Source organism: Microplitis mediator, chromosome 2 (assembly GCF_029852145.1).
Source record: "Microplitis mediator isolate UGA2020A chromosome 2, iyMicMedi2.1, whole genome shotgun sequence".
Taxonomy (NCBI): Eukaryota; Metazoa; Arthropoda; class Insecta; order Hymenoptera; family Braconidae; genus Microplitis; species Microplitis mediator.
In genome coordinates this window covers 23,937,998-23,960,358 of record NC_079970.1, presented here as the reverse complement: position 1 = coordinate 23,960,358, position 22,361 = coordinate 23,937,998, and the positions used below count along the sequence as shown (strand labels likewise).

General features: G+C 32.8%; 1 protein-coding gene across 2 annotated transcripts in view; it reads left to right on the top strand.

The window, feature by feature from the left end:
- The first annotated feature begins 9,580 nt into the window (after positions 1-9,580).
- LOC130664191 (rho GTPase-activating protein 7) overlaps positions 9,581-22,361 on the top strand; it is a 68,484-nt gene continuing 55,703 nt past the window's right edge. Inside the window, exons 1-2 of one of the 2 annotated variants that reach the window (XM_057464010.1) lie at positions 9,581-10,085; positions 17,923-18,242. In XM_057464010.1, the coding sequence (XP_057319993.1) occupies positions 17,961-18,242 (282 nt within the window). In that variant the 5' untranslated portion in view covers positions 9,581-10,085; positions 17,923-17,960. The remainder of the gene's footprint in view (positions 10,086-17,922; positions 18,243-22,361) is intronic. The other variant, XM_057464011.1, reaches the window with a different exon arrangement.

The window sequence follows — 22,361 nt, the reverse complement described above, 5'->3', positions numbered from 1 at the left end:
ATAAAAATTTAGGAGAATTATCTTCAATGTATACTTTATAGAACAAAAAAAAACCCGATCCCCAACTTCCTTTATTATTCCAGTCGAAAAAATTCCCGAAAATCACCTATTTTTTCGATCCCCACAGTGGCTATCCCCCTTAAGTGGAAAAAAAAATTGTCGACTTCTTGAAAAAATTTTGAGCTAATTTTGGATTCCAAAAATTTTGATGGGACAATTTCGTCAGATACCTCATATATTTTGTTGATAAGAGAATTGTTTGTTAATTAAATAGAGCATCTCTGGTAATTTGTTGAGTTAAGAATGAAAATTTCCCCTTCTGATTGAATGATAAGCCGACGTTTGACCGCAGCAGCTGCTACCATATGTATGACTAACGTCTGCAGTTATTAATTTCACGGATAATTGGTTAATCGTTGTCTGGTATAACAATACATCTTACTGAACAATTGTTCTCATTTATGATCTCAGCTCTCCCCTTTGCTTCATTGTATTCACTGACTGATAAATAATTTAAAACAATAAACATAAATATTTAATTTAATTATTAATTAAATGTGTCCTTGTTATTGTAAACTCAATAATTTAAAATAACCGCACGGTAATTTTCGATTTCACATAAACTTGTGGTCGTTAGTCACGGTCTTTAGCGTCGTTAATAAACCTCCATATTATGAATTTCTTTTTCTCAATCTTGGGAATTCGCTCCCGACTAACAAATTAAATCTCACTGCATATACACTTGAGGTTAAAGTAAATACCGACACAACTATAATAGTAAATAAATTCTCGACACTATTTTCTATATACATATTTTTTTTAATCTGTCTTCTGATTAAGCGACCCGTCGACGTAACTAATAACATTTAATTCGCTTTATAATTACCAGCAAAAAAAAAACTTACATTAAAAAAAAAAATTACTTTTTTTTTTGTATTGTGTCTCTATATAATCGCCGGATATTGTACTCGTACAGGATATACGTTCGTTAGGCATCTATTGCGTTATATCAATCTTGTATACATATATATATATATATATACACATATATATGTATATATAAGCACGTATGGTGTTTAAATAGAGCCATATACAGTATTAATGTCAAACGTGATAACTGTCGTTAAAATATTTTTTTTTTCTTTGTCGGTTTTTGAACTCGATAAGAATTAGCATAAATATACTTGCGTTTTTTTTTTTTGTTACGGGTACCGTGAGATAAAATTTGTGGATTATGTTATCTAATAATTAGTGTTAAATATTTAAGAGTTGAGTGGAAATAAAATAAAAAATGTATCGGGTTGTGAGTAAGTATTTTGTGCAGCAATAAAGTTGCGTGCGCATGTGTGCATATGTGTATATTATTATAAGCGCAAGCGGAAATATTATGTAAGAGAACGGTGGTGAGATTATGGTGGTATTAGTAAGTAGTATCGTGAGTTTGTCGAGTTGGTTGGGTGAACATTGGCCACCGCACACGCGCAAGTAATCAACAATGTTTTATGTTAAACGGTCCATGTAAAATAAGAATGAAGCCGCTATACATAAGCTATAGATATATATATATATATATATATATATATGTATAGGAGGTAAATATATGTATATGCTTCGACAAAGCTTGTCTGGTTTCTGCATCGCCGGATGCGGTCAGTAAGAATGCGCGGATACACAACGGGTGAAATCTACAATGAGCTACCGCAATCTCATTGCAACGATACTTTTTAAACATATATCTATAAATGATTAGAATATCAACTGACTTTTAACCGATAGTCGACTCTAATGTAGCCTGGGTCTTTGAACTTTTTATCCCTTGTCATGTTGGATTAATTAAATAGTAACTGTTTCACTAAATTCATTTCATTACATCACTGGAAATTTTAGAAAAATTATTCTACTGGAAAATTCAAGTTAATCATTTTATATAAAAAAAAATAATTATAATAATAATACTCAGTCCTGAGTAGACATGCGGGTTAACCCTTATACTTAGTCATTACTTATTTTCTCACAGTTATTGTCATTCGTCACTCATTTCACAATTTATTTAATCAACTAGTTAATTGACTTGTGCACGATGTTATTTTACAGTCAGTAAAACGATACCGTGAGATTATTATTGTTGTTATGATTTAATATTGATGTAAAAAAAATATAACTCTGAATTAATGAAAGAAAAAGAACATGTATGTATATAAGAGAATTGAATGTACGGCGCCTGGTTATAAGACAATATATAATACAAGTGCAATGAGCATAACTTTAATCAATGTACGTAATGTCGATTTGATTTGATTCTCAATCGATTGAATTCAATACACGAGTTGCTGATGATAAATAACTACAATGCACCAGTGAGTGTAAAGTGTGATGGTTATTATTCACATTATTGGCTATTAAATAGCATTAACATTTGCATTTATATTTAATAGCTCGGGAAATTACTTATTCATTAGCATCGAGGGCCCGGTAATTTTTAAACAGTTATAATATTATTGCCACTATTATTGTTTTATCTGCCAGCGGTGCAGCGAAAATGATATTTTTCCCTTCACTGGGACACGTTAATGACGAGAAAGAATGTGGTAGCAATGCGTCGGCGAGTTTGCAGAGAAATCATCAATGACTCGGATTTACGATCGGGTCGTTCTGTTGAGTTCCTGAATAGGTTTTCTATTGCCGGTGCGACCGCCACCGGCGGATAACTTATATGTCTTCCGTGATATCCTCGTCCTCATCATCCTCGTAGTTTAGTTGTCGTTATCTCACCGACCACCACGAAGAGTTTCTACTCTCGTCTGGTTAAAAAAGAGTGCGAGCAAAGACATTCTAACTTTTCAATCCTATATCTACGAGCACTTATACTAGACTCTCTGATGACAAGTGTTCGCGTTGACCCGATTCTCGCTAACTGCTACTATACAAACAACTGACTCTTATTGCCAGTTTAGTTAATAGTTTGTTTGCTTGTTTGCTTGCTTACTGCTTTCATTTTTATTTACAGCACTTTCGAAAAATTATTTCCTTTTTATTACAATTATCCACTTTGATAATTTAATGACGACAAACTATTTTAAATTCATTATTCATGAGAGGGAGGGGCAAGAAATAGACCGCCTGGGGCTAAACAAACTCCTTATTTGTCTTAATAATTTTGAAATAAGGCAAAATAGACATATGGGGCAATTCGGGCAACTTCTGATAAAATACAGATAAATTTTACTCAAAATTTCGCTAACAAAATTTGCGATAAATTTTTTTTATCAATTGATCAAAATTTTGAGTGAAAAATTAATTTATGTCAAAAAATTTTTCTCTAATTTTTCTGAGGTAGGGGGAAGGGGGGGGGGGCAAAAGGAGGTACCCCCAAAATTTTATATTTTTAATGGATTTTAAACATTTCAAAATCACTTTTGTAAATATGATTGAGCGTTGTTTTGAATTTTTTTTGTTGAACCTTTTCAAAAATTAATTGTCAGTTGAAAAATATTAATGACGTTTGTTTTATGATAAAAACTATTAAAAATTTGTTTTTCTTCTTTTGTATTCAATAATCATATAAAATATAATTTTTCTTCGTGTAAATTACTTGCAAAAAAATTAAACTTAATAGAATTCATTTAAAATCCAGAATTTTTTTTTTACTTTTTTAGGGGGTACCCCATTTCGTCCGCAAAAATGAAAAATTTTTTTTTTAACAATAACTGAAAATTTTTTCTATTTACTTTGAGTTTCATTTAAACAAAAAAGATTTAGTGTATTTGAGTCCTCGAAAACTTGGTCTTTCCTTAAGTACCCCCTTTTGCCCCTCACTCCCCTAAATTGGACTGGAGAAATTTGGGCAACTGAAAATTATAAAGAAAATTATTGAGAGTAATTTTTTTTTAATTAATCAAAATTTTGAGTAAAATTAATTTACACATTTTTTAAAAATATGTAGTCTATAGTGTAGGTATAAAAATTTTTTTAGTAAATTTTTCGAGGATCAGTCAGAGCTCAATCAGTCTCAGAATTTATTTTTCATAATGATCTCATTGATATAAAATACTTGCGATCTTTTAGTCAACTAAAAGCTTCCTTTATTTATTAACATATTTATTTGTGTACTAATTGATACGTGGTCACAACTAGGCGTATTTATAAACTTTTATAATCGAATGTATAATATTATTAATTAATTGATAGTTGCTTATAAATAGGCGTGATAAAAAATATTTACAATCGTGAGCATTAAAAGCCAGAGTCCGATGATGACTCACAATACACGTTTGACAATTTACATAAGCACATATATATATATATATATATATGGATAATATAAAACATCCATTAATATGCAAGACCAAGTGCGGGAAGTGAAGAAACTTTTGAAGGGGATGAATCATGTCTCAAACATCTCGATGACATTTAAAAGAAAAACTTTTCCAACAAAGCCGGTTACAATGAAAAAAAAAAAAAATAATAAACATAAAATAATTGTTTATTTAATTTTAAATAATTATATTTTTCTATGAACACATATTAATTATTCATAATTCAATATTTTGCTAGAGGAAAAAAATAATGATAAATAAAAAAAAAAATTACAATTTATAATCATCGGCTGTTATTACGGAGAAGTCTGAATTGACTCATCGCTATTGAAAATAAAGCACGTGTGTCTTGACGTCTTGGCGTGACCATCTGCTCTTATCGGGGTTTTAATTCAATGAGGTACATATATTTATATATATGTATATTTATATGTTTTTATCCATATTTTTAATTAGTCATAGTTAAACTTTCTTTCATGGCTGCGGTGCATTATTCCCAAACTTTTGTTCCTTTATATCAAGTGAAACCTACTCTGTCACAACGCCGGCATAAATTTTAATTTGAAAAAATAAAAAATAATAAATAATTATCCGATTGAATAATTCGTCGATTTATTTTGTTTATGAAGTTGTGTTTTCCTCTATCCGTTTATGCAAATAAACTTTTTTAAATACGAGATGATGATTGATAAATTACTTAGGCCTCGGCTCGTCACCAGCCGGATTATATTAATATTATACAAGAGATTTACTTAAGAGGAGAGAATACGAAGATGAAGATGAAGATGAAGAAGTAGTATAAGTATCGGCTGTTTAATTTAATATTTTGATATTTATTAACACCAATATCACACACCGAGTTTTTATTTTATGTGAACCAGGAGAGCCACATACCTAACTGTTATGCACGATACCAGTGGAGTAGGAAAACTAGGCAGCCTTGAGGGGTCCGGTTGCGAATTCAATCCAGGTATACCCACCAACCTTAAGAATACCATTCTTTCTTATATATATTTAAACTCCTGGTCAATCGTGTCATTGATTTGCATATATGTATATATCTACTATTGCGATCTTCTGTACATCTCAACATCTTAAGTTTATACTCACTCACTTATTTACTCACACGCGAATAAAATATTTATATCTACTAGACTGCGTCATTCTGCAGCAACTTTTTTACGCAGTCCAAAAACTGTTTAATATTCCCAAAATAAAACCCTGAATTGATTACATTTTTTTATCGAAATTTTGAACATTTACCAGGAAAAAAATTTTTTTATTGTTGTTGTTATTTGTTATGATCTATTAACATTTTTTCCCGGCTTAGTATTCATATGCTAAAGAGATTTGGAGAGAATTAAATTTAAGAGTTTTAAAAATTATGGTAATTTTTTTCTACTTTTCCGAGCTCCAAACTTTATGAATTTTGAATTCCAGGTTTGGGCAACCCGGGTCAAAAATAAAACTTGATTTAGACTTGGTTTACCAGGTCGAAATTTGGAGCTGTTTTTTATAAGACTAACTCGACTTTTTTTTACGGAGATATGAAATACATTGAGTTTTCGCCTTGGTTTAGACTTAACTGGCTTACTTAGTCACGATTTAAGACGAAAAAGTTTAAATCAAGTCGAAATTTACTTGGTTTAGACTTATTCGACTTAAATTTTAAGAATGATCCTGAAGTTAGCAGACAATTTGTACTTTTCCGATTTTTTTTTCCAACAAATCAACTACAAAAAAACAAAAACTATAAAAATGCACATGTAGAAAATTCAAAAAACTACAAGTGCAATTTTTCCAAATATTTTTTTTTTTATAATTTATCTTTTTCAAAAGAACCCAAAAATTATTAGACGTCAGCTAACTTCAGTATCATATTTTAAGATGAAAAAGTCAAGTTCAAGTCGAAATCGACTTGGTTTAGACTTATTCGACTTAAATTATAAGGCGAAAAAGTCAAAACTAAGGTGGAATAATTTTTATATATTAAGGCGAAAGTAAGGCGAATAACTATCGTGCTCGAAGTAGAGGCGAATAAGTTCAAACTAAAATGAAAAAATATGAATAAGTGGAAATAAGTTGAAACTAAGATGTAAAAAAGTTCAAAAAGTTGAAAAAAATTTAATTTAAGTCGAAAAAGTCGAGATCTTATCGAAAAATCGTCGGCAAATCGATCACTTCAAAGGAAAATAAGGCGAAGCGAGCCTGAATCAAGTTTTATTTTTGACCCGGAAATCGACTTTTTTGGAGCATGGAATTTTCAAAAATGTGTTTATTATTTTTTTGTGTACTGAAAAATTTTAGCAGAGACGAGTGATTTTGAAGAAATTTTTTGAAAGAATAATTTCACCCTTGACGGCTCAAAAATTATCTGGGATACAGATTTTACTCAATGGGTCTTTTTTTGTAAATACTTTTACGCTCTATAGCGCGTTATGATTGACAAGGCCGATAATTATTTTATTACAAAAAATAACGGTAAATAAAAAAAAAATCATCTTTTTATTTTGAATGACAAATTTTAGAAAATTCCCAACGACTTTTTTTTTTTTTATATATAAATATGCAGATGTAATAATAAATAAAAATCATGTTCTCTCGCTTTTGAAATTGTAGTAACGTGATTAGACACGCATTAATTAACTCGAATGCGATGATTATAATTTCAAATTCCCTCGCATCGATTGCAACATCTGTACATTAATAATTAATAAAAAAAAAAATAATTAATAATTCATATTTTATTGGCAGAATAAAATTACAATAAATGTTTAGTTTATAGTTCGCGTAGCCGATTTGGTTAGAAAAAAAAATATAAATAATTGTTAAACTATTAGTGGTAATATGAGCTCATCTACAACGCGCAGGTATTGCAGTACACAGCGGTACTTTTTGTTTATGCTGATAAAATGCCATTGATAAGCGTAATGTGTTACGGCGACTGCGGTTATAATAATCAAAAGATGCGCTGCGTTGGCATGTATTTCATTGAATTATTTTATTTTTTTTTTTTTTTACAGTTATCTTTTCATTGTAAATTAAATAATATGTAATTAATTCTCCTCTTTATTGTAGCTGTCTTTTAAATAAATTAATTGTTTGTAAATAAGTGAGATTGTGTACTTGGAGTGTTAACATTTATAGCAATAAGTAAATAAATATGTTTTTATATATGTATACACATATATGTTTGTAGATAGATGTAAATAAATAGTTATATATATATATATATATATATATATATATATATATATATATATTCTTGGAATAAAAAATTGCACGTCAAGGACACACAGAAAGTGTTTTATCTCGTCGGAGAATGTCTCAGTGATATAAGATGACGTTATAAGAGCGGCATGATTATCATAACGAGATAAAATAGACGGTTCAATCGTCTTTTTAGACTGTAATTTACTCAAAAATTTTTTAATTTTATAATATTTATTATAGAGGACATCAGAAATAAAGTTCAGACTTCGAAGCTATTAAATTTGGTTCCATGCGTTATGAGCACCTGAAAAAATATCCCCGATAAAATATCTCTGGACAAAATATCCCCAGTTTTGTGTCAGTTTTTTTGGCTTTTTTCTCTATTTTTGCTTTCTTTTCATGGGGATATTTTGTCGGGGATATTTTATCAGGTGCTCAAAACGCCTGATACCATTAAATTTTACACAGAAAAAATTTTTTGCGCTAAAAAATCCATTTTTTTGTGTACTGGCGTACATGTTTCGCGCGTGTCGTTTTTCATATATTTATTTTAATGTATATTTTCGTGTCGTTTGTATATATTTTTTTGCTTTCGACCAATCAAGTAATCGGAAAAAAGCTTCATATATCTTATGCCCTTTTTATTTAAGGATTTTAAGAATGAGGATTTTAAAAAAATATATTGGAGCTGAAAACTAAGGAGATTGGCAGTGTTAAATATTTAAAAACTGCAGTACAGGTTACGTGAGAGTAATAGTATTGTATGAATACACACGAAATATTCTTAAGAAAGGAATAAGTCATTGCGCGATATTATCTCTGGTGCGACAGGAATGAAAAGACCTTAGGGCGACCGCCCGTCGCGACAGAGCTCAGGATTCTCGGATCCTCGGGGGCTCTTCTCTTTTCATTTCACGGCAAACGTTTGTCTAGTAGTACTCGAGATTAGACATGACAGGGAACACTCGGACTGTCTTTTTACTTTTTTTTATACAATTTAAATTTAAAGTTTACTCGGTACCCATCACCCACCACTTTCCATTTACAAAGAATAGAACAGTTGGACCGTAAACCTCCAAATGTCTCCATCCTGTCAGCTAATTCCCTATATCCTCTCATATTTAATTTTTCAAACAAAAAAAAAATAAAAATAAAATAACGCACCAATAAAATCCATAAAAATTTTAACAGATACCTTATCCATTTAAAATAACAATTTAATAGCTCCATGATTTATACCTCATATACATTTTATTATAATTCTCTCGCAAACATACCCCAACAATTCGAAAAATCCATTTTCAAAATAATTACATCAGTTTATAACTCATAAATCTCCAAGCACTTATTTATTTACTCGCTTTTTTTAATTCCCGATCTCGACAAAAAATTTTAATTAAAAAACCGGGAATAATATTTTTTTTGCATAGATCTCGGTTGAAGTAACTCTAATAGGATGAAACAGCCGAAAAGGCATATCACTAAATTTAAAGTTAAAAAAAAAAACCATTTTTTAAGCCCGCGTTTACTCAACAGTTAAAACCCGGACGGTTACCCGGTTTGACAGGACGGGCTATTATACGCCGGGTTATATGCAACACGTCGCGACTCGCGAGTCCATGAGTCGTATGAGTAGTCCATCCACGGGTCCATGAGTACCATCATCAGTCTATATGCCATATATACATACATATATGATTAAAACTAAGCCCAGTACAGTAGTAACAGCCTTCTAGTGCAGCCCTCGTACTAAAGAATACACAAGATTGCGTACTGATCTCTACTACTTGGCGTTCTTGCCAAGTCACCATACACTCACACTTACTTATATATTTATATATATATATTACATTTAATACTTATACTTATATATTTACAGTACAGTAGTGTGTAGTACTTGGGCAGGCCTTACATTAGTACAACACATGCCGTGTGCGGGACAAGCTCTTGCTGTTGCTGTTGCTGTTGCTCTCAGTCGGCGCGTTTCTCGCACTACGTGGCTAAGGCTCTTGGTCTTACTCGCGGGTATAGGGTACATGCGATGCTATATGCTATGCTATGTCAGTACTGCTTCGGCCGTCGTGTTATGCGGATGCTGTTATACCACGCGGTTAACCGTATTCAGTATAATAAACGCGCGCATGCGTTCTTGCTTGTAATTTAAAAACACACTTTATTATCCAACAACATAATACTTTTAAATATATTATTTGTCCTTAAAACCGTGCTTTTAAATACTCGCATACCGGTTTCCTAACTAATTGTGACTATTAAAATTAATTGCTGTTTAAATACTTGTCTTTTGGAGCCCGATTAATTTTTTGTCGGGAGTTCGGATAAAGCTGTGGATTTTACAAAAAAGTGGTGACGGTATCACGTGGATATTTAGGTAATTTGGTGGATTGTGTGGACGAGGCGAAAATCATAAGTGCCCGTGATAACGCAGACACTTGTGCTGAGTAAATGTTCGGTTGGTACATTATTTATTGTAGCAACCACGTGGATATTGGCTAGTCGCGGATGGACGCTGAGAAAAGGTTTCATTATATTTGAAAGGTAAATATTTATTGTTATTGTCATTATGATAATGATAATAATAATAATAATAATAATAGGTGTACATAGTAGTTAAATATTAATATTTATTAAACTGCGGTAAAGTTGTTTGCGATTGTGAGATAACTTTGTGTGTATATTAAATGCTGACATCACGAGTTGTTGGTCATCACCGACATCATGATCATCAATTCATCACGTTGGAATTTATAGACCAATTGATTCCCATATTGTAATTTTTTTTTTTCAAATTTATCTATGTATGTATAACATATACCTATATATATATTAATATCTATATATATGAATCTAGTAATTTACAGTTGTTTTCATTTACACAGAAAAATACTCACAGACCTTGACATCTTGTCTACCTCAGTCGTACATTCAAGAATGCAAATTGCCACAAAACTTTTCTTACTCACATTTGACTAGACTGACATTCACACGAAAAAATTTTATTTTTTACTCCGGCCCTTTCTGTATCGCTCATGTTTTTTACCTTTTATTTATATAAAAAAAAAAAAAATTGTGTGACAACAAAATATTTATAACAGACGTCTTTCGTTTCCGGTGCTCCGATATTATTTAGTTGGAAAAAATAACCGATGAATTATTAATAAAATTGTAGTGATAAATTATTCAACGAAAAAAATAAAAGGAATGAGAAAAAAATTATTTATTTATAACAAAAAAGTGTTTTGTTAAATTAACCTCTTATTGTTGTGTCAAGTGCGTTTAAATAATATGTATATATGTATATATGTATGTACACAATTGCGTTAGGTTAATTTCCTGAATATTAATTCGTAGATAACTGTGTCGCCAACAAGTCGAAACATTTTTATTTTATTCATTTGTTGTTTGCTCTTTGGCTCTAATTATATCTATGACTTGTAATATATATCATTCACTAAGTAACTTAATAAAATATGTAACGTTGTACGGTTTGATAAATAAATAATTTGAAAATTATGTAGTAGCGAAGGGGGGGGGGAGGTACTTCAGGAAATATCAAAATTTTGGTGACAAGTTTTCGACCTGCCGTTAAAAAGAAATTTTCCCTTTTTGCGCGCAAAATGGAGTACCCCCGAAAAAGGGCAAAAGAAATTTTGGAAATTTCTTGTGAGTAATTTACATAAAAAAAAAATTACGGAATATAAAATGTGTAAAAAAAATTTTGAAAAACGAGTTTTTTTATGTACCTGAAGATCGGAACGTTTTTTACGCCCAAAAATGAAAATAATTAAAGTAATTTGAGTCCAAACGTGACTTAAGGGAAATTTGGGGGTGGCCTGAAATTTTCGGGTGACGTGCGAAACATTTCCGAAGTCTAGATCCAGTAGATTTTTTACTTTTCATTCTTTTTTATTTTCGTTCCGCGAAAAACGTTCCGATCTTCAGGTAGATGTTTTTTTTCAAAATTTTGGAGGTAAATCATTTTGCCCCAACTCCTCTGTGTGATGTAATGTTATGGTAAAATAAAAATAATGATAACAATAAAAAGTAATGCAATAAATTGCTAACAATAGCTCTGTCCATTGAGTCTTTTTTCGCGATAGCTTTTGCGCGAGACCTTTTGCTCCGTTCACGCCTCGTTGACATATCGATTGATGACTTTCTGATTTCATTGTAATGTCTATCATTATTGTACCATTATGTTACTTTTTTTTTGAGTCAACTGGTACGTTTGAATTAAAAATAGGTGTAAACTACAGTAATAATAATAGTAACAGTAATAGTGGAGTAACGACGCAGACGTTGCTATGATAGTTTATTTAATAAACTTTTCAACGGTTGTTAAATTTATTTTAGTGACGGCGCCGGACGGAGTAAGTGGTTACGGAAGAAAACTCACAACGTTTATTATAATTTCAAGTTTTACTGTTTCTGTACTAAACTACACACTGTCGATATTATTTATATTTATATATACATAGATATCTAGAGAGGGGCAAAATGGGTCGATTTTACTTTGTCTCAGCTGCCAAATAATTATTTCACATTAATGTATGACTCGGTCATTAAAAGAAATTTATGGCAGCCAAAATCGTCCAGAAAAAATAATAAAATTTGAAAACAAGAATTAGGAAAATAGTTTCCGTTTTTATTTTTTTCTGGAAAATTTTTAGATGTTTATTTTATCTGAATTTTCTCTATAGAGTCTTGGAATTTATATTTAACGTGCAGTATAATTAAATGTAAGCGTCAAGTTTTGGAGTAAAATTTTTTTTTTATGGCTCTTGGGACATTGTGTCGTCAAATGCCGAGCCCTCAGCCTTCAGTTCGCTTTCCGCTTTGTTAAAACACGTGACAAACACGTGCGACAACTTGTTTATTTTTATTATTATTATTTTTACTGTACATCGGAGTTCAGAAGTTAAAATTTCGGGGGAGTTTTTATTAATTTTCTTAGGAAAATTTAAAAACATCTGGTTTTAATTTCTTTGAAGAGTTTTCGTCGTAAAAACTAGTTAAATATTATTTTCGTTTAAATATTTATTTTTATAAGAAACGTTTTAAAATCAATATCTAAAAAAAAAGTTGATCTAGTTCCAATGCTCTGATGAAGACTAATGAGTCTGAAGATACTTATCGCTTTGAAGAATTGAGTGAGAAAACAAGCCCAAGATTTTATCTCAAAGATGAAAACACAAGATGTCCTTTCACATATTTCCTTTGACGTTTTTTTTTGTGGACTTAAATTTTTCTTGAGTTCTCCGAAAAAATATTCGAAAAATTTTATTTGTCAGTCAATTGATATTTTAAATTCATGTCAATTGTGTACAGTTGCATTGGTGCAGTGAGCCGAGGAAAATAACTTTTAAATTGAATTTATAATTACGTAGGTTCTATATTAGAATAGTGAGGTCATATAAAATTAGACAAATAGAATGGGTCGAAAAAAAATGTGTAGTAATAATAAGAAAAAAAAAAGAGTCTAAAAGGCAAGGCCAAGCCGGGAGGTCGGTTCTGTTAAGATTAATACTGATATACATATACATATATATACATATCTCGGTATACATATATCGAAATATATTGGAATTGACTGCGTGTAAAACCAGTTTAGCAAGCGCACGTCTTGCATACTGGCAAGACATCTCGTTGGTAAGTAACCGCGAGGTGTTTTCCCCATTGCCCACAACTAAACGATTCCTGACCCTTGACAACCCGCATATTTTTCCCCCACAACTTTTCACCTCTTTACGCCGCTCTACCTTTTTATTTATTTTCATTTAAAACGAAAGTGCTCTGGCACTGATTGCGTCATCGGCCCGTTCCAATCAGGCCTCGCTGGAATGAAGACAAATTAAGGCCGCGATCTATTGTTTGCTATAATAATAACATGAGAGAAGGAAAAAAAATATATATGTATGTGTATGCTTTTAAATAAAGGGGAATCCAATATCATTTGGCCATGTGCTCGTACCGGTTGAGCATGAAAAGTAACTTGATGTGACCTGGTGTAACTCTAGACGTAGACTAGATGAGCGTATCCCGTCTAAAATCAGATGCTACGGATCTTTCTTCCTCGGCTCACCTCATATTCATTCTGTTTTCTGTCGTGCCATCGCTCCTATCTTCCTATCCTCGTATCATAAGCTTTACTATATTTATATATATATATATATATATTTTGTGGTCTCTTTTCATTCCAACACAATATAATTCTATAACTCCCGTCCCGTTTCTTTGTAAGCCTAAACAAACATCACGCCCTGACCATATGCCCAATTTTAAAAAAATTTTAAAAAACCCTCTTATGTATGCATATACCCATCAGACAGCTAATGTAAGAGCACATACGATCCGTTATCATTTTACATTATACACTCATTTTATTTATTTTTTTTCTTTAATAATAAATTAACAAGGTACTTGTAATATTTTTTTATTATTATTATTATGGACTACACGTTTTTCTAAAAAAAAATAATTTAAATATTTAATAAATTCTTTTCCGAAAATTTCAAAATAAATATAAATGTTTGATTTGAAAGTTTGAATAAATCTTTCTTACATTTTTTAAAATTTGAATAAAATTTAAGATTTCATGATAAGAATGAGAGTAATAAAACAGTCAAAAAACACGAGATGAAAATAACCAAATAAAAATAATTAAGATATAGAGATAAAAAAAGTTAGACGTCAGTATGAGCGCCAGGCGCTTTGATAGTTCGCTACGTTACCGTATATGTACAGTGTATTTAATACAGTGCAGTATGATGTGAGTTGAGTGTAAGCGTTTTGTAATTGCCACTCGTCATTATCGTGCTACTCGAGTTGACGCGATGATTACGGGGCATGGACGGAAGTAAATCCGAGACAAGAGGGTGCACGCCCAAGGTAGCTGCAATATCTACCTCTGTACGCTGCTGCTCAAGTACTTACCTCCGAGTACCATTACCCACACACTTACACACACACACACACACACACACACACACACACTTACACACACTTACATACTTGAACACATGCATGCTGCGGTAACTGCATTATTACGATGAATAAGACAAGACAAGACAAGAAAGAACAAACGGTACTTTGTATATCGTGCAGTCAGATTAACACCTTGATGGATAATATCATCGAATTATATCCAGCAGTGAATTAAATGGCCGTGTTAGTATTAGTAGTCTAGCGGCACGGGCAATTGTCTCGCGGTATCGAAATAACTGTCTCGGGAAATTCTCACTCTCTCTCTCTCTCTTTCACTGGATTGTCATACTTGGTATATTTATTGTCTTTATCGCGAAACTGATAGATGTTAATAATATGACTCCCACTCTTATTTATGGACAAATAAAACGGGTATGATTTATATTTTGCTTTATTTTTTGTTTAGACTTAACATGGTCCGGTGTAATAACAGAGTCATTATTTTAATTACGGTTAATGAACCTCTATTTGAATAATTTGAATAAACATTCTTGTTTGCTCGGCACTGGGTTTTTATCGGGAATACGCGGATTATTATTATTTACTTATTATTTATTATGCAAATAATCTTACACTCGGTAATACATATTTTATAATTAATAACGTAATTGAGATGTTATTATAGATAAGGGAGTAAAAAGTTATCGGATTATTATTTTTATTTACATGCATAATTTAATATTTTTAGATTTATTATTAATGTATTGATGGTTATATAAATTAAATGAGATGGTTATCTTTCTCGCGGTAAGCTGATATTGAATAGATTTATTTGGAAGCGAGTCATCGGTTGGATATGACAACTACAGCTGAACCGGTCGTGAATATGTTGCTTTGAGTGAATCTGCATCTTATATTAATAAATACTAGAATTCGAGTTTCGCGCGCGAGCGCGGGTATGTCGCTTTGCGTATTGGGAAATAAATTGAGTGTCTTTAGCGGATCAGGTATTAAGAAAAAAAAAATTTCATACATTTAGTTCCCTTGTTATTATAAAATATTGAAGGAATAAAATGTTGCGAATCCTAGAACATCCACGAACACATCCTGATCATCTCAATACCTTCTGATTATCATCTGAAATATATTTCCTGAGGCCCCTTGAATGTAAAATAACAGAAAATACCAGAGGAAAAAAAATTATTAGAGTCCTAGACTCTCGACAGAACCATGTCGAAGGGTATGTGATGGGCCACTCGAGGTCTTGGGCTTTTTGGGTCCATAAAATATTTTTTTTCTCATGATTCCTACTGATTATTACTCGACATCATTTCTGAGGCTCTTTCAATGTAAAGTAACAGAAAATACCGGAGAAAAAAAATTATTAGAGTCCTAGACTTTGAAAAAGCTTTTTTCCTTGCTCCTACTGCTATTGACTTCTAAATGCTAGCGTTCTTCGAAAAGTCTTGTCTAATACCCCCGAGGCCTCCAAAAATCCAACACCCTCCTTAATTTAGGGCGGGATCGTCGTCTAACAAATTCTCTGAATTTACAAATTTCAATTTACTTCTGTACTTTTTAAATTTTTTTCATGAATACCAAATAATTTGGAATAGTAAACATTAAAAGAAATTTCGCTGCAAGATAACGTACTCCATGTATATATATATGGATGTATGTACTTAGCTCTTGTCGAATTGTCGACTCCACGTGCTCACGAGACCGAGAGAATGTTGGTTATATTGAGTATGACAGGAGTATCAGAGAGCTTTAGCTTGTGCGCAGCTGATCGTGACTTGAGTTAGATGGATATGAATCGGATGTGTGAATTAATTACTCGTCCAATGACACTTGTATACTTTATCTCATTTATATATTTATACTCTAGCACCCCAACTCGTCCGCGTCCCGTGTTATTTAAATCCCTCATTTTCCTCGGAAAAAAAAAAAGAAAAAATTTTTCAGTCAGTGATATTTATAATTAAAATGAAAATAATAATTATTTATTATTAATTAAAGTTGCGTTGATGTGCGACGTTTTCATTTCCCGAGACGGCTTATCGAGTGATGGCTATCTCACGGCGCCGCCTGTGGATTTGAATCTGCTCTTGATAGTGCTTTATCGAAGACTTTGTGCCGATGAAGTATAAGTACAAGACTTCTTGTACATCTCGAGGATAAAAACAAGACGGAGGCTAAAGCGTTGAAAAATAAACAAGTGTCGTTGCTCGTAATCGTAGTCGTGGACTCTACTCGATAATTTCTTCTTTTACTTGCATTGCATTACATCGGGCCTCTGACTCATCGGCATCGGTCTTTTACCCACACCACCGCGTTTATACATTTAAATTGCGACAAGCAAACCCTCGTGTACCAACGCTTCGAGTAATGCTTACTACTGCGGATAGGACAGAGGATACGACCAGAGTCTAGAGTGTAGAGTCTAGATGGAGATAGAGATGGAGATCGAGTCGGAGATGAAGAACAAGTTAAATGTATAGTAGTAGGAAGAGACTTAGGCGTGGAAATGGCAATAAGATTCAGCGGCAACTTAAGATTCATATCTCTATCCTCGACTTTCTAACTGATGTGCAAATCATCGACTTTTCCTTTGGCTTGATTAATTTGCAACAAGTTATACCGCCGTTACAAGACAAGTTGCAAAATATATGTACGTGTGTACATAAAAAAAGTTTAAAAAAAATCAACAACTTTGTCATCATTCAGTGGGCACAAGAAAAAGAGATGTCGGGGAATTGACTTGCTGTGTGCACCATTGCTTATATATATAAATATATATATACATATACATGTGTGTGTATGCATGAACGTATGTAGACATATATTTATATATATAAGTATTGTACCTGTCACGTAGGCCACAGGAATTTGTGACTTGAGATAACGACGGGAAATATTGTAAATTACTGTCGATATCGATGCCCTCGAGAATAAAAACCAAAGTATGTTATGTATAATAAAGTTTAAGTTAAGTTGTGTTGTGCTCTGGTATGCGTAACTTGCCCGTGCCGATGATCAAATATACGCATGGACGCCTCGGGGCTCACGTTTGTACGATACTCTATAACCAACTGGTCTGTAAATTCAATCAGACTGGATCCAATTGCTCGATAGTGTGTTATAAGTAGATGAGTATTTATACTCCCCAGCCCTGACTCCATTAATTATTATCATTATAATTATTATTATTAATTGCTGTAAAGATTGTGGATTAAATTAATTTACGATCGAGCTCATAATAAAAATAATAATAATGAGATAGCAGCAACTAGTCGATCAATCTGACGTCTAATATAATTATATTAATTAAATTGATTAAATGCGCAGCTTGTTTGACAAGCTTTAATATCAATGTTTTAGCCAGGGGATAAAAAATAATAATTTATTTATTTTATTTATTAAATTCATTTGTTGGTGGTGATTTTTTCAGGTGAAGATGAAAATACAAGTGGACTCTAGGTAGCGGCAATGGACCTCAGCAGCGTTGGAGACCGGCAAGTCGATGGATCGACATGCGCTGCAGTGGTCTCGTGTCTACAACAGGCACGAGATCATAAAAAGAAGAAAATCATCAGCATCAATAATAACAATAAAAATAGCAATGGCAACAACAACAGTCGTGCTGATAGATCGATAATCGGCGAAAGAGAGAGTCATCATCATCTCGGGCAGATCATCGGCACGGGGATCGCGCCGTCAAGGAAAAAAGATCCTTACCAGGAATTGGAACTTTACCTCGCTCGAGTTATTGTAAGTTTTAATTTCAGTTTATATCAAAGCGCATGCAGACTAAAGCAGACGACTGACTGTTGACTCTGGGAAGATATGATGAGTAATGTTTACATAAAATAATATAACGCGGCGTAGTATAATGGAGATTTATAGTCCGATCATTTAGAACAATGGACACTTGAGTGTCCGGATGAGCAAATATATTCCTCACGGGGGCGGTTTATATTTGCGTGGAGAAAATATTCGCGGGAGCGTCTCGATTCGCGATTGAGTTTTTTAAAATTTCGAGCGTGCAGAGTAGAAGGCATCGGGAGCTGGCCGGAAATACGGCAACGACTTGGAGTACATGGGCAGTATCATATAGACAAGAGTTAAGAGTTAAGAGTTAAGAGTTAAGAGCATGCTGGAGTGAGGTAGCTAATGTGAGGAGGCAAGACAGAGGCCGAGAGAGGCTGAGGCAGAGGTTTAGTTATAGAAACGAGTTTAAAGTTGGCCGAGGCAGAAATTGCCTCTGGCGATATGGCCTCCTCCCACTACTTATATACATATTGCCAACGATATTATCCACGTGTCTTGCTACTGCTCTCAGATTTCCATCTTGCTCTATAGCTCACAAACTTTAAACTCGCGGTGTAGTGCCTACTTAAAACTTGAACATTTAATCCTTATTATTTTTTTTCGCCCTCGTCAATTTAACTTGACCTTTGCCAAGTAAATAAACATTAAATACTTGAGTTCATTTTCCAATACGTCAATTTTTACTTTTATTTTTCGATAACCAGCTGCGGATGTATTTCTATTTTTTTTTAAATAAATATATCAGTTTTTAAAAGTAAAACGTCATTAATATTATTTTGCTGAATGAAAGCAAATCATATGTTTTATACCATTCATTATATTCTTATATATATATTATTGCGTTCAAAATTTATTCTCGGAAGTAAAATCGTCGAGCATTATGCAGCGACTTGGAATTCCGCATCGACGTAATCGGATCGCGTTTATGTTAATTATTTTTCGACAAATAGTTGGTACCGAAAATTTAAAAAAAATACAAAATCATTATTATTATTATTATTATTATTGTTATTATTATTATTATTATTAGTTATCTATGTAATTTTTAAAAACATATCTCCGGTCATAAATTATCGCAGACTACTTTAAACGATAAACTACTGATTATTTAATCACAAACGACATAAATTATCATACTCTGAAAGCCTACTCACTAAATAATAAAAAAATATTTTTATTCACTTAATTATCTTATTTAAAATTTTAATTTTATTCAAGATAAAAAAATAAAATAAACGAATTGAGAAATAACAAAATTATCACTCGTAAAAAAATAATATTTTAAAATTAAATTAATTAATTTAATAGTTGTTTTATTTCGAGTATAAAAAACGTGACACAGTTAAGACACGAGAACATATTTACATTTTATTAACGAGACCTTTCTTACCAGGGGGAGGGGGAGGGTTATATTGAAGCTGAATAAAAAATATAACCGAGTAATGATTCAATCGGGAATTGCATGCGCAGTTCTGTTTAATATGTACTCAATTCAACTCTTTTGTGTATTACATTATACGGATACTGTCATGTCCCAAGGACACTTTGAGCCAGAGAACGTTGTGGCCCATATTTAAGAATAAATACGCGACGTTCCCTACATAATATCGTAATAGTCCGTCTCTGGTCTCTGGTCTCCAGTCTCGGGTATCTGGTAATTCTCTTTTACACAACACATGGGTTTATAATATAATAATATATATAAGAACAGTAGGCATGCCTACACGTCATTGTCCTCAGTATTTTAATGTATATATTTCCCGAGCATATATATGTAGTGATGTAATGTATACACAAACCAACAACAACAACAACAACAACAACAGCAGCCGCGACTTACAACTCATACTTATGAGGGGCTACGTTCAGTTTCGTAGCAACGCATCGTGATTGTATGCAGCCAGATGCTCAGAATCAGTGATATGCCGTAGGTATATCACCGGGCCAGTATTGGCACAGTACAGAGAGTTTCTATATGGGTAATGGTTCTCTTTAAAACCCTTTTGCTTGGTAGCACATGAATGCAACTTAAAACTTACAACAGAAACAAGAACAATAATAACAACAACGAGCAGCAACGTGGTCTGCGATGATGGAAACGTGTCGGAGAATGGGCATGGGCATGCAGAAAAAGAGAGTGGAACGGTGGAGAGAAGTGTAAGTCTTACTGTGTGGGAGTTTAAGTGTAGGACTGCCGGCATCCGGTTGGGTGTGTCGGATGTTTAGTTTCGTCCGATAGAAACGTCCGGCCAAGCTGTCGTTCGCTGCTGCTTGGCTTTGTTGACATCGATGCCCCCATAGACTTTGAGCTCGCGGAATACGACAATGAGATAGGGAATGGGGCTCTGATATCGGGGTCTACATTCCGGATCACTGGAGATTGATTTTTTTTAATTTTTCCTTGATTGTAAAATTATTCAGTTTGAGACGACTAATTGCACTCGAGAAAATATTTAAATTTGTTAATTAGTTCACACGGATAGCAGATGTAATACACGGGGACGGGTCTCGCGAACTCGAGTCTCGATTTTTTTTTTTGGCAAAGTTAAATATTTATAAGTGGGGGTATGCAGAAATGTCCCACTTAAAATAATAGGTTTGTTTATATTATTTAAATGTAAAACGGGTTATTTATTTGTGAAATATAGTCACGTGTCCGCGAATTGGTCGGAAAGGGAGTAGAGCATTTACAATAATTTACATCCCATCGGCATTGCAAATGAAAAAAAAATAAAGGACGGGAGATGGGAAGAACGAATAAGGAACAAACGTAAGAAATGAAAAGAAAAGTAAAAAAATATTGTTTTAAATGAAAATAAAAAGATGATAGCAGTTGATGCAAAGAGGGCGAGAGATCTGCTCTCGGAAATTTATTCGATGGTTTTGCTTAAAGGACGAGTGTTGCATTAATGTGCGCTGGTAATCGACCCCTTTGAGTGGGTATACATGCCGGCTGAATTTCTATCTCGAATCAATGGACAGCAGCAGCAGCAGCAGCCGAGAAACAGAACCAGATATACGTTTAGTCACATTTACGTCGTCATTTCTCTTACCTCGTGTCTCTTTACGATTTCAGATTATTCCTCCTGAATAAAGATAATCAACAAACCGGAGAATTATTTTCCTAGTAATGTTCTAAACAGCTGTCTCTCTGATATCACCAGCTTTTTTCTCTTTCTTTTTTTTTTTTTCTTATACTTTTTGTTGGCTCGTTGACATTGGATGCAGCTTGCCGCAGATGTGCAATTCACACTCTATATGTTCTCCCGCTGGGTTTTCATTTTTCCGTTACCCGCTGACATATTTATTCTCTGATCTTTATTTATTTTACCACCACATTTTATTCCTGTATTTTTAATTAATTTATCAATAAAAAGAAAATTTATTTTCGGCCAAATTGGGACGCAATATCGTTTTTTATGAAATCATTGAGGAATCTCATTAGCCTATTACCCTACTGAAAAATTAAAAAACAAAATGAAATATCCTAAAAATAAATATAAATTAATTTTTAACGTCACATAAATAATATATTTTATTGCATAAATAAATTAGAAACCGAATAAAATCACGTAGCAATTTTACGGGAATAGAAATGAGCTAATTGATTTCTTTATCCACACATACTGTAAAACCGTCAAATATATATATAAATATATGAAATGATGTGATTAACAAGAGAAAGCAGCTGAAAAGAAATAGCATCAGAATTGATTGGCAAGAACAATAATTCCATTTAGCTATTACACACAACTCACACACACACACACACACACACACTCGCACCTGTGTGTCTATGTGTTATTGTGATTACCGTGTGAAAGACAAAGAAAGATAAAGAATAAATTACAGCTGAGGGCAAACACCTTACACACCATGAGGAGGAAAATAACGAGCTCTCTCTTCTCTACCTCAGGCATATCACCCTCGCTTCATTCTCCCGGTTGTCTTCGATATCCACCATACATACAGTATTATCTACATATATATATATACCCCATATATACAAAAGCAAGCAACTACTACTCCCATCCGGTGTATTTCGTAATTCTCCTGGCA